At 37.7% G+C, this 13569-nt stretch overlaps 1 protein-coding gene across 3 annotated transcripts in view; it reads right to left on the reverse strand.

Annotated features, from left to right (window-relative positions):
- CBLB (Cbl proto-oncogene B) overlaps positions 1-13569 on the reverse strand; it is a 124666-nt gene that overhangs the window by 50833 nt on the left and 60264 nt on the right. For all 3 annotated transcript variants that reach the window (XM_069868517.1, XM_069868525.1, XM_069868508.1), the window contains exon 4: positions 8746-8892. In XM_069868517.1, the coding sequence (XP_069724618.1) occupies positions 8746-8892 (147 nt within the window). The remainder of the gene's footprint in view (positions 1-8745; positions 8893-13569) is intronic.

The following is a 13569-nucleotide window of genomic DNA, read 5'->3' on the forward strand; positions in this document are numbered from 1 at the left end:
CCAAGGGTATTGAAGGAGCTGGCGGATGTGCTGGCCAAACCCCTTTCCACCATCTTCCAACAGTCCTGGAACACTGAGGAAGCTCCACTGGACTGGAGGCTGGCTGATGTTGTGCTCATCTACAAGAAGGGTCACAGGGAGGATCCAGGGAACTACAGGCCTGTCAGTCAGTGCCAAGGAAAGTCATGGAACAGGTGATCTTGAGTCCTATCATGAAGCACATGCAAGAGAACCGGGTGATCAGGCCCAGTCAACATAGGTTCACAACAGGCAGGTCTTGCCAAACAAACCTGATTGCCTTCTATGACAAAGTGACTCGGCTGCTGGATGAGGGAAAGGCTGTGGATGTGGTCTTCCTGGACTTCAGTAAAGCCTTTGACACAGTTCCTCACAGCATTCTGCTTGGGAAACTGTCAGCCTCTGGCCTGGACAGGCGCACACTCTCCTGGGTGGAAAACTGGTTGGATGGCCGGGTCCAGAGAGTGGTGGGAAATGGTGTGAAATCCAGCTGGAGGCGAGTGACAAGTGGGGTTCCCCAGGGCTCAGCGCTGGGTCCAGCCCTGTTCAATGTCTTTATCAATGACCTGGCCTCTTCTCCCAAGTGACAGGGGACAGGACAAGAGGGAATGGCCTCAAGCTCCGCCAGGGGAGGTGTAGGCTGAACATTAGGAAAAAAAATTTCACAGAAAGGGTCATTGGGCACTGGAACAGGCTGCCCAGGGAGGTGGTTGAGTCACCTTCCCTGGAGGTGTTTAAGACACGGGTGGACGAGGTGCTAAGGGGCATGGTTTAGTGTTTGATAGGAATGGTTGGACTCGATGACCCGGTGGGTCTCTTCCAACCTGGTTATTCTATGATTCTATGGTTCTATCCCTTGCAGCAGAGCACACGTGACCCCAGTTGAGGAAATATTCTGGGGAGTATCTCATAAGAGAATGATACTCCATAGTGACTTGTACATCTCAAAACGTTTGATGCCCAAAGTTAAGAGTCCTACTACACAAGCACATGTGAATATTATGAATAGATATATACCCACAGCTTCTCTTTTCTTATGCAATTTGGGGAAAAAACACAGGACACTGAAGTAATACAAAAATGTCTGACCACATTACATGTGCATACTGTTATTGTGCTGTGTGTATTACTTTATTATGACCTCATTGTTAGAGTCGAAGGAAGTCCATGCCAATTTAAGCAAAGAAAACACAAAATAAAATAAAACAAACTATCCTGAATAATATTTCCTGAAAAGGCTTTCTGCGCACATCTTATTTCTCTTTCCTAAATAAAAAAAAAAAAAAAAATTCTGTATCTTGGCATTTACCTCAAGCTTATCTTCTTATCTGAATCCTGTCAAAACCCCTACAATAAGTTATCTGCCCTCCAAACCTCAAAAAATGACATCACTTCTACACATTTCTTCTGCAACAGTAAAATTAGTTAAGTGCATTTAAAGAACAATTATCAGTTAAAAAATGTCCTGACTGAAGTATAAACTTTTAGAAAATGCTTTTATATAGTATGCTATCTATTTACTATTACTGACAGACATCAAAGGAAGTTCACTCTGTAGTCCCAAGCAGTGTTTTAAACATCACTTCCATATGCCTAGAGGAGAAGGATTAGTGTCCAGCATGTAATTTTCAAGCAATTTAGCAATGGAATTTAGGTCCTTCCTTCTTCCCTCCTGCCCTGATCACGTGTACACGGGACTTTCTTAAAGTCCCTGCATATTGCTGCAATAGTAAAAAGAAAAAGACATTAAAATAAACCTGGAGAGCAAATGTTTTCTGAGCCTGTGGAGCACAGCATGTCAGTAGAACTTTGGAGATGTAGCCATACAGGAATGTCAAGCAACACTGCTCTCATCTGAACCAGAGCAGACCACAAGCATGTCTTGGAAGGTAAACATGCCTCTTATTACAGTGAACATTTTTGTCTGCAAGAGACACTCTCAAACGCTGCCAGAAAACAACATGAAAAGGGCACTACAGTATCCAGAGCAAACTAAAAAAAAAAATTAAGCAAATACTGACCCAGATAGAACCAACATTCTTTGCAAGTCTACAGTGAGCAATGTGGATTTTAGTTTATCATCACTGAACAGAGCATTTTCTTAACGACTGCTGCTTCAGTTTTAAGTGAGTGGCCACATGTTTTCATTGCTTCTGAACTGCAGAGCAAACAAATTGACACAGAAGGCTTGAGAAGTTCATTCCTAAGAGAAAAAAGGAATCCTGCCATATCATACCAGTACAATCATTAAATAGTGACATCATGCAGAACAAATATAGATGAAACTAACATGAAAAATCAGAAGGTAAAAGAGCGAAAACAAGCCTTATGAAATGGGGAAAACATACCGAAAATATCCACTTTCAAAGTCACATAACTGGACACACTGAAGAGACAAGAAGTTAGTATGTCCTTAAGGGACGCAGGAAGTCTGCATTTCCTTAAGCATCCCTAACGGGATACACTTACTTTCCAACCCTGATCTCTAACCACAAATCTAAAGCACACCCAGGCTTTTGCACATCCTTATACTTAAAGCATTACCTCTCCTGCCTATCCATTGAGAATCTGTTCACCTGTCTCACAAGCTTGTGCACCAACTATTACAACTTTCTCTGCTATGGCCTTTCTACATGCCATTTTACGTTATTCTCAGCCTCCCAGAATAGCTGTGAAGACTGTTATCCTTTTTTGGTTTTTAATCATATCGCGTAATTTTCCAGTAACTAGCTCTTCTCTATAACATTCTCTATAATATCTATCTTCTTGTTCAAACTTGTTTATCTTGCATTTGTATGAAAAACATGTAACAAGATTCGTGGCTCACAAGCACCTGGGGAATTGTACCTCCTGCCTCTAGCTCAGATTTTTACATAAGGGCATGAATAAACCTATTTCCCATGCTGCTGATCAGCCAAGAGAGGATCTGCCCTCTAAAAGCCTCATTTCCCATTTACTTCCTTCTCTTTAAAAGTTCCTGTTGCCAAAACACCTGTCTTGATGCGGTGATGAAGACTATGGTAATCGGATCACTGCCCCTTCCTCCTTCATCTCTCTATATTTTGGCTTCCCTTTACACTTCAGTTCATACAGACTTGAAGCTCTCTGCACCAGGACTGCCTCTTCAGTCCATATTTTTACAGTGTTCACACAACAGTAGGCTTCTTTGGCACTATCAGCAGCAAGAACAGGCAATGAAGCAATAAATTAAGGTATCAACAAGGCATTAAAACCTAGCTCAACTGAGGTCTCACTTTCTGACAGCTAAATGTTTTCAAGTTGAGTTGCGCATTGTGGTCTGCCCATTCTAGTGATTATTCTCTGAAACCAAGTCACAGAGGCTATGTCTGTTCTATCCAAAGCCAAAAAGCACTGACCACAGCAGAACCACAACTACTCAAAATTTAGAGTATCATTCTAAAATATTGTGTTTGACTGCTACTGAAAAATCAATAGCCACATTTTTCCATAAATTCCAATGAAAAATAAATACATTTTAGGCCTCAGCTGGAGGGGAGTTAAAAAAAAAAAAGTATCACAGCTTTAAAACAGTAGTGTGTTTGACCCTAACAGCGAAAGAATTTCCATTTCCTCAGAAATTAAAAAAAGGTAGGAGGAAATCAATTTATCTGACAACAACAACAGAAATGCTTTCAGTTTTTTAAGGCTTCACAATGAAGAGTAAAACCTCAAAAGTTAAAATAAATGGCAGAACTATGGAGAACCAAAAATCTAAGAACAGTGACATTTCGCTGCTGATTCATTCTGCAACATGAAGATAGCCACAAATCACAAATTTCAGTAGTTGAAGCCGTGCATGATTTCACTGCAGCTTTCAAATTCAGAGGCTGGAAAGATCTGTTAGGTCATCTTGCCCACTCTCCCCCACAGTTCAGGATTGTTCCCAGAGGTATTTTGCACATTTTTGTATAAGATGTAAAGAGCTATTAAAATGAGCGAGGAACGGAGGAAAATTAACATCAAGCACTATACAGGGATGAAATGCAGATAATGAAGAACCTATCAGGTTATGTGTTATATGCATTTTTTTCAACCTACTGTGGGTTACTGAAGTATTTGTAAACAAAGGCAACTGCTGACTACGTGCCTTACAATATCACAGTTCCATTTAACGTTACTTTTTAGCTGTCATTTGCTTCAGTGCAATTGTAATGGTAAATGATGGGTGAAGACTCACTCCACTAAAACCACTTGCTCCAATAACTGTATTCTAGTAATCAGTACAAATTCAAAAATCATATCTTCTCAACTGCACCAATTTCCTGCTTTAGACACTATCAAGCTCTTTGTTGGTATAGCTCTTAACCTAAAATCTTGACCCTGACTGTATTGCAAGGCTCATGTTAATTTATTCCTTAGTTATTTTTCAAACTGGTTCTTTAAGAAGCTCTCTTTCTCCCTGTAGACTGAAGCCAAAGAGCTTCATTCTCAGCCTACTCCAGTCATTCAGCCCTGGGAAAGTTTTCACAAAGCTAATACAACATTCTCTCTATTCCCCATCTCCCTGATAGCTTTTCTCAGTCAGCTTCCTTGACAAAGTCAATACACCAAAATCATCCTGGGCCTTCTATTTGGACACTGCTGACCTCCTCACCCACCCCTAATCTGGATACATATTCTACTTTGCCCTCGCAGAAAATCATTTCTCTCATTTCTTCCTTCACCATACTGCTGTCCACGTTTTTTCTCCACCTAGACAACAAAAATCTCATTATTTCCCACCTTGATTAATCAATTCTCCTTATACATTCCTGAACTCCACATTAATCTCTCCAGACTCTTTCCAAACATAACATCACTTCAAGTTTTCCCTTCCTCCTTTGAAACACATGACACTGGAAAACCTCCACTTCCTCCTTTTGCACTCTTCCTACGTGAGGACTAATGATTTCCATGGTTATTGTGTCTGTTGCTCTCACAACCACCACAGCATTCTCTCCTATCCAAGCTTCTCTAACCACTGCCATTATCTAGATGTTTTGTAGAAGCACATCAGAAATGCAGAAGTTGGATGCACCTGAAGGCCAAGAATGTGTGAAGTTATTTTAGCATACTGCTCTGATGGAGCCATTCAAATTGCTCCCTAAACTCTACTTCTGTGTTTTCTGCAGAAAACTCAAAGAGCTGCTAGATGTATGATCAAAGTTTCGAAACAGTTAACCTAGCCATTTATTTTTGTTAATGAGTTTTACGTCACGTTTAATGTACAACTTACTAGCTTTAAACAATTGACTGCATCCTATCACAGGATGAATGAACGTAGTTACCACTGCACAGTTTGACAGCAAGTGTTATGACAGACAAATGTAACAAATGTAACAAACCAATGCTAGCAGTTTCCTGTTCGTTGGGGAAGAGCAGTAAAAGAAATTGGATATAGAATATTTTTTTAAAGACAAACCAGACTGTTGGAAATAGTTTCTTTTGGATTTTATTTCTCAGCAAATTACAATATATTGTTTTGTATAAACAGAAGCGTAGGGTCAACTTAAAAACATAAATGACTACTGACCTTCTTGCTACTTAGAATATTTCAGATTAAAAAATGACAACAATTCAGAAAGATATCAAGGCAGAAAATGTTTTTCAGAAAAGCTTCCAATTCATATGTTTAGAAACAGGCAGATTATTTTATGATAATATTATGCTGAACCCACTCCTCCACCCCCCTATAAATTAATCTAATAGTTCAACTCCCTCCTTCCAAGCAGGTGAAACAATGCATCAGAATGATTTCTTGTGCTACAATTTAGCCATTAGAAGCCCAGATCCAGAGCAACTTTTCATTTATGCTCTATTCTTGTGCAGAACTACATACTGACCTAAAAGTAAGGGCTGCTTTTTCAAAAAGTGAAGAGCACAACCTTTCCCTGTAAAAGAGAGATGCAGCCCCAGAAGACAACATAGTTCCTCCCTGTCCTACTTCACTTGTGCTGCATATCTAACCAGAGTTGGAGGCTTCAGATAGTCCTCAGGATGTACCTTTAGGTGGCCAGTTTAGGAACATATTTTATCAGTTGTTTGCAACACCCAAAATCTTTACATAAGTTGTGCTTCTAGGGAAGTGATTTGCAAACTAATTTGTCATAACACACCCACTGTAAAAGATGTGGCTCATAGGCATACCTGCCACATATTTCTGAATGGATTAGAAGACAATTCATGTCTAAAAAGCTTGAGGCATTTTGTTTAATAGGCAGATTAAGTCTAATGCCAAATAACCCCTTTTCTCATCTATTTGACGTTACATGCTGTTACATGCTTTACTATTACTTAAGCACTATTAACTAAACCTGAGATAACGGCAAGGCTGCCAAAAAGAGTTCAACTGTTAACTACTTGGATAGCAGAGGACTAAACCAGCTCCCTTTATCAGAGCTGAGAACACTAATAACAGTGGTTATTCACCTGTCTTATAGTAAAGCATCTGACAAAACAGAATTCAAAAAACTTTGAGGCTAAACTAGATGATCAAGATTACACATGTAATGAACTGAATGTCTCCACCCCCAAAAACAAACAAAAAAAACCCCATCCCAATAAAAAAAATCCCAAACAACCTCAGCCCTATCAAGGAACACACATGGAGTGAAGAAAGGAAGTCAGAGGGTTAACATTGAGAGTTGATATTTAAAGTTGCGTTTTCTGAAGAAATTTATGTAAGCAGGAAAAAACTTGAAACAAAAAAGGCACAGTTAGAGCTCTGGGATCCTGAAAAGGACTAGAAAGAATTGCTCCAGCAGATGATTCAGAAAAGGAGATGAGTCAAATGCGAGCACAGTGAAAGACAGGGGTAGAGCAGTGTTGCTCAGATGGACCGATGCATCTGAAAAATGCTTCTTACCAACCTGGTTCTGATAAAAATTTAAGTGTTACAGTATTCTACTTTCTGACACCTCAACTACCTATCTATTGTACCACCTCCCAAAGGAAACTGGCAGGATCATTGGAAGGAAGCCTGAAGGGAAGCACTTGAATCTCACACAGAAAGTACAAGTTAATACAGAAACACAAAGAACATGATAGCGAATATGAAAGCTGGTAGAACTGATTTAAGATCAAATGACAAAGAAACTGCAGCTTGCAGAAGATGAGATCTCTAAATTACAATGATAAAAATGCAATTTGCAATTAAGACATTTGGTAAAGGTTATTCAAGTAGAGACCTCAAGAGGAAAAGAGAAGGACTGTAAGGATATTTAAATTCTGAGAGTTGCTAAGCAAAGTGAAAAAGGGAGGAACACTGAACAAGATGTTCATGGTTAAGTAATTTTTTCAAAGCTCCTGTTTTTCTTTTTGACTGACATTTTTAAAAGCCTCATCTGAGAGACCCCCTATACATCACGTAAATTAATCCTTCAAGTAATTTTATCTGAACTTGTGTGGGAATTTTGAATCATCTTCACATTCAAACACATAACACAAAACATGGTCAGACTCCTTTCCTCTAACAAAAATGGGATTGGTACAATGAATTCCTAAGTCTCCGACATTACCTACAGGGAAAATAAACTTGCTAGACAACTGAAGTTACCAGATCACACTATAATGAAACCAAAAGGCTGGAAGCTAGCAGTAGATGTGTTTAGGCTAGCAAAAAAAAAGGACGTGAAAGCGTTGCAACTTCACACTGAAAGAGATTCAGTTTGCAAAACTGCCAGCCTACTACACTGGTATTCTACATAAAGAATTAAAGACTTATTTTAAAGAATTGCTCTTGCTCAGAAAATATTGTTGCACGAATTGTTCTGTGATTTGCTATGACCTGTATCGGGCAAGCTATCAGACTTGATGACCATAATGACTGCTCCATTATACTGCAAAATACACAAATGTCTGGCTTACTCCCTCTCATGTCACTGTAGCACTAATAAATATTTCATATCAGAAAGTGATCAAGCCATATATCTTCTACATTTCACATTTCTACATCTTCCACTTTTACATTTTCAATATTACGTTTTCTTTAAGGATTTAGTCACGTATCTACAAGTCACACTTAGCATTCATTTTATGACCCATTCTGGAATGCTATGTTTCTCCAAAAATTGCTTTTGATTAAAACTTCTGACATATCTCCAGTTATTCCGCCTCTTTCTGTTACAGAGAATTTGAACATAAGAATGCAGCAGTCCCTTGTGACTGCATTATAGGTGGCGCAGTTGTAGAAAAAAATGTTTCCATAACAGGGTATAAAACCACTACTTCAATTACTTAAAAACCATTAAATATTGTGGTAGTTGGAAAGTTAAAGATAGGATAAGGGAACATACTTTTAATGAGTCCAATACTGAGCTACTAATTCAGACTTCAGAGTTATCATTTCTATAGTGTGTATATATATATAACATTGAAGAACATGATTTGCCATATACTTTACGAAAACAACGTATATCTTCATCCAAGAATGGAAAAAATACACTTCATGCAACGTAGCCTAAGTAATGATGGAGTGTACGCACCCTTTACAGAACTGACCATTCACTTCTACTCTTCCTTTGAGTAAATTACAACATAGCAAAAACCATTTGTTAATAATGAATTCAGCAGTTTCATCCAATTTAAAGACTTCGTCAAGAAATTACATTTAAAATGACCACCAACATACTTAGGACTATTATTTCCTTATTTTTTTTTTAAATATCACCCCATTTCACACTCATATCTACACAGAATCAAGGACTTTTGTAAAATGTTAGTACTTACTTATCACCAAAGAATTTTCTCCAGAAATCTGCAGCATCGGCTTTGGTGATACGGAAGTTATCACCCTGGAACTGGCCATTTGGAAAAATAGCCTTGATTTCTGCTAGCATGTGGCTGAAGATGAGGGACAACTTTGTTAGGTTTCTCCTGTGGATATAAAAGGAAAAATATAATCACTGCATCAAACCCTTCAAATTTAACAAATTCAATCGGTCTTTCAGAATCTCATACATCCTGTATATTTGTGTTATAATCACTGTGTGGCACAAGAAAAACACTGAACCTTCAACTGAAAACACAAAGAAATACAAATCAGTTGTTTGTGTTTCCATGAATATAAAATATTTTGTTTAGCAACAGAATAGATTTGACTGCATTTTCCAGATACCTTTCTGATACTCAAAGATTAAAGCTTGCGCATTTCCACTTAATTTAATTATCATAGAAGTAGGAATTTATACTAACTAGACAGTAATATATTTTAAAAAAAAAACAACAAAGACACAAAAAACCCAAAACCACAGCAGAAAAATCAAAATATATTTTTGTATGTGACAAACCTATTTCACTCCAAGTTCCTAGAAATGTAAACACAGGACAGGACTAGGCTTACTCTTCTTACTGATCTATCCTACAACAATTTTATTCTTTTCATTCTTTCCAGCTTTCCCCTACTGTAGCCACTTCCTATTAACTAAAGAGTTAACTAAAGAGTTAAGACCGCTTTCAGTTTTCAGTGGCACATCAGAAACAAAATCAAGCTTCTCTACTATCAATTCACTTCCATAAGCTTTCCAGACTTAAATCAGTTAATCAAAAATTAGATCATCCTAGCAGTGAAAAAGGGGCATTTTCCCCCCTGACACATGAAATAGAGGAGATGGGGCAGTTTCTGATGAAAAATTTGTACTCTTAAGTATTTTAATGAAGTACTTTAATGAGTTAGAAATGTCCTGTGTCAAGCCCATTCACCTTTCGCAATCTCAGGTGCTATTTCATAGTGTCTCTAAAAAATTTAATGAAAAATATAATAAAATACTTAGCAGTCATCTAATTTATAACTGCTTATAGGCAGTATTTTAAATAAATTCAAACGTAATTCATAAGTCCCTAGATACATGAAAAGATTAACACACACCTGATTGGTACGCATGTGCTAAAACACCTAAGAGCTTTCAGAACACGAATATTAGAATTTCTCATGCTTAAAATCTCAAAAAACACCCCATCCCAATAAAACAGATTTCACTGGACCTTCCTAAAAGACTATTCAACTTAGTACTGAAGCAGCAATCGTGTTACAGATTTTACTACAGGTTGCAGATTTTACTATAGGTTTTGCTACCAGGAAAACAATGATAAAGATAGTTCTTTTGAAAACATAGAGTAATTTAAAACAAACAAACCACTCAACCTGATGGATACTCTCTCTCTCTTTCCTCAAGATTCAGAATGGCTGTAGGGCTAATTATTTTGGAGCCCTTTAATTCCTCTAGTATAATCACATGTCTATGATTATGATGCACAACTGTTCCTTATTTTCTGGCTTTGTTTCTTGCTATCCCTCTTTCTATATCCTTTGTACTGTAATTACAGACATGTGTTCTTTATTATTTTACTCTACAGAACTCAATCCTGATGCAGAGAGCAAGCAACAGCTATTTTAATGTGGCTTTCTCAGCCTGTCCTAGACCCAAGATTAAGCAAGAAGCCTTCTGTACTCAGGACAGATGCATACATGGTTTGGTGCAAGTTTGAACAGAACTTTCCTTGCCTGGTACACAATACATCTATCTACATTAGCAATGTACCGTGCTGCAGAGGTACTTTTCAGATACAAATTTAGCTAGCAAAGTATTACAAAACTTGGATTCATGAATCTTGAGCTGCATAGTGAATTAAAGGGTGAAGTCATGCACGGGTGCCACCTGGGGCATTTCCTTGCTGGGAGGAGGGTGGGGGCGTCTGTAAGCAAGCATCCATGGTCACTCATTGTCTATTAGATATAGCTACAAAGTACGTGCTCGGAACCAACAACTGGCCAGTAAATGCACACCACAGACATGCATCCAAATGACTATACCTAAATCACAAAGCCTGTTCCTTAAGTCTTAGCACACCAGTCACTAAGTGCGTCAAAATACTTTTATTTTGTTATAAAGTTTTTTTAAAAACAAAGAAGAAAGTCAATTTATATTTTGTATTTGTATAGATGTGAAAAAAAATCTTTTAATATCACACTAAGACACCTTCTTTCTATGTGACTGCAAAGCTGATACTCTAAATCAACTAGAACCTCATTTGTGTCTGATCATATATCACAGCATGTACACACAGCAGAAAATAGCAAATTCTTCATCATTTATATATATGGTGGCTCTGTTTCCTCCCTGGTTTTGTTTCTTGCTGTACCAGCTGGCTATTGTGTGTCCTTCTTTGGTATCAAATAATCATGATAAATTATGTCTTAACTTTTAACTTGTATAGTTTTTCATTAGGATTGTAAAGTACATATTGCAATCATTTTTGCTTACATAGGCTTATATGATATCAAATCTCAGTAACTTACTGAGGCAGAGATAAAAAGTTCAATGACTTCAGAAATGGTTTTCAAGAATTATACAAGGTGCAGAGATGATGTGCATCAGAGTGGGCCACTGAATCTCACTAGCTGTGCATTTTAGTCTTCTGACAATGCCTCTCCCTTTTAGCACATGTACTTTTGCTGCCTTGTGAAGGAAGTACACACTCCACTTGGTAGGAAATGGAGCCACTTGTGAGGCTCCATTTTTGAAATTAGGATGACTCCCTTTTCTCCCGCCACAGAAAGATGGAGCAGTGTCAAAAATTTTCAGTCTTATTTTCCATTTATAAGTGTAAGAAAATGTATTCAAATCATATTAATTTGCAAAACAACAACTAACACTATCAGCTTTATTCTTTTGGTGAATAAACCAAACGGAAGCCAAAGAACTGGTCAACCTGGGCCACCTATTTTAGGTCTCATTCCCACCATGCAACTACAAAGAAAATCTATCAACCCAGTCTGCATCTCTGATGCTGACACAGGCTTTTCTTCTCCAGGTCACAGTGAAGACTATTATAGTGGCAAAAGGACAACTGTACTGGCAGTCTGGTAGCACAGAAGAGCTGAGCAGACACATGCTCTAGAGCAACCCTTTGACTTACCAGATTCTAGCAGGGGAAATATATCTTAAGGTATCATCTTGGAGCTATGCCTCAAAAGAAATTCTATCCAAATAACAAAGAAACAGTTTTAATGTCTGAGCAGCCAGCCTTCAGGCATTAAAATGATAATATACTTTCACTTGAAACTACAAGCAGGTTAGAGGTAGTATTTCTTTCCTCAGCTGCGTTATGCCTAGTACAGAGCACAAGCATCTCCTTTTACTTCTGTAGAGAGAATGGGTTTCATGCTGATGTGAAAAACCTCATCATTCAGAAATCAAAATCAAACAACGCTGCCTCTTTATACCAAATTTAACTGAGATGATCATTCTCCACAATATAACAGTAAGATCTAAGGTTTAATCAGAAGAAAGATGAGTTTTCTTTATTTCAAAATTAATCTGTCTTTTGAAGTTGTAATTCATCTATGAGTTTTCTAAAATAGAGACAGTAAAGCCTGACAACAAGAACCATGAGTCAGCTCATTTTTCAGTAAATGACTATATAGTGAATCAATTTTCTCTTCAACTCCAGGAAGGGGGGTCAGGCTAGAGAATACTGCAAAAATTTCATAACTGAAGGACTTCTCAAATACCCAGTCATATGTAATCTGAAAATAGGGCTTAATAATGGAAATATTAAAATATCCCTGCCATAACCAGAGCAGTGGCAGCTAGTAGCAGAAGGTCTGAGGCAGTCCTACCCTCCTAGATCTATTAAACAGGAAAGTGAAGGGTGACTGTCCTGCAATAACACAGATAAGTTCTGGCTGCGTCAACTTTGTAATCACTGCATGAAAGCAAGTTTTACTTTATGGAAGGCAATACAGTCTATCAAGCAGAACCTGATGGAGAATTAGGTGGTGTCACTTCCTTTCTGCCACTGGCCTGATAATTGAGGTGGGAGGGACACCAGTGTCCTGCATTTACTGTCTGCATAATGTGGATGAACACAAAAACATTCAGAGAGCCCTAAACTTGGAAAGTGCCAAATACACTTGGCAGAATCAGTTTATACATAAATATACAAAACAAAGCATACATCTGTGCCCTGATTCTTCATAATTACTGGATTTCACAGATAACCAAGACAAAGACATTTTAGCAATATGTACTTACATCTCATGCAACAATTTGAAAATGCGTAAACCTGCTTACATACAATATGTGTATATCACCTCTATTTTCATGCTCGTATATTACTATCTCCCATGAAAAACAATTATTTTTATTTTACAAGTATGCATATTTCTAGAAAAAAACCCATAGTGTAAAAAAGTCATATTGTGTACCTTTGCAGTTAGGTCATTCCAAAAATCAGGTTACTGCTGGGCTTCCTTCTCTATTGCTTCCACTAAGCATTTAATCTTTCTGCATCCACATAGATGTATTTGTTTATTACAGCAAGTTGTTGTTTAATAAATATATCAACTTTCCAAGCTCATAATATATAACTCAATCCCCTGGCACAGAAAAACAGTCTTTAGAGCTAGAATAAAATCCATTTGGCAGCTAAGAATAACTTCCAGATAGATCTGACATAAAAGTATATTACTAAACAGATAATTCCTCTACAATTCTTATTTAGAATAATTGTACAAAGACAGCTGTTGCCTGGAAAAAACTGCAAGTCATA

This window comes from Phaenicophaeus curvirostris, chromosome 1, assembly GCF_032191515.1.
Source record: "Phaenicophaeus curvirostris isolate KB17595 chromosome 1, BPBGC_Pcur_1.0, whole genome shotgun sequence".
NCBI classification, from domain to species: Eukaryota; Metazoa; Chordata; class Aves; order Cuculiformes; family Cuculidae; genus Phaenicophaeus; species Phaenicophaeus curvirostris.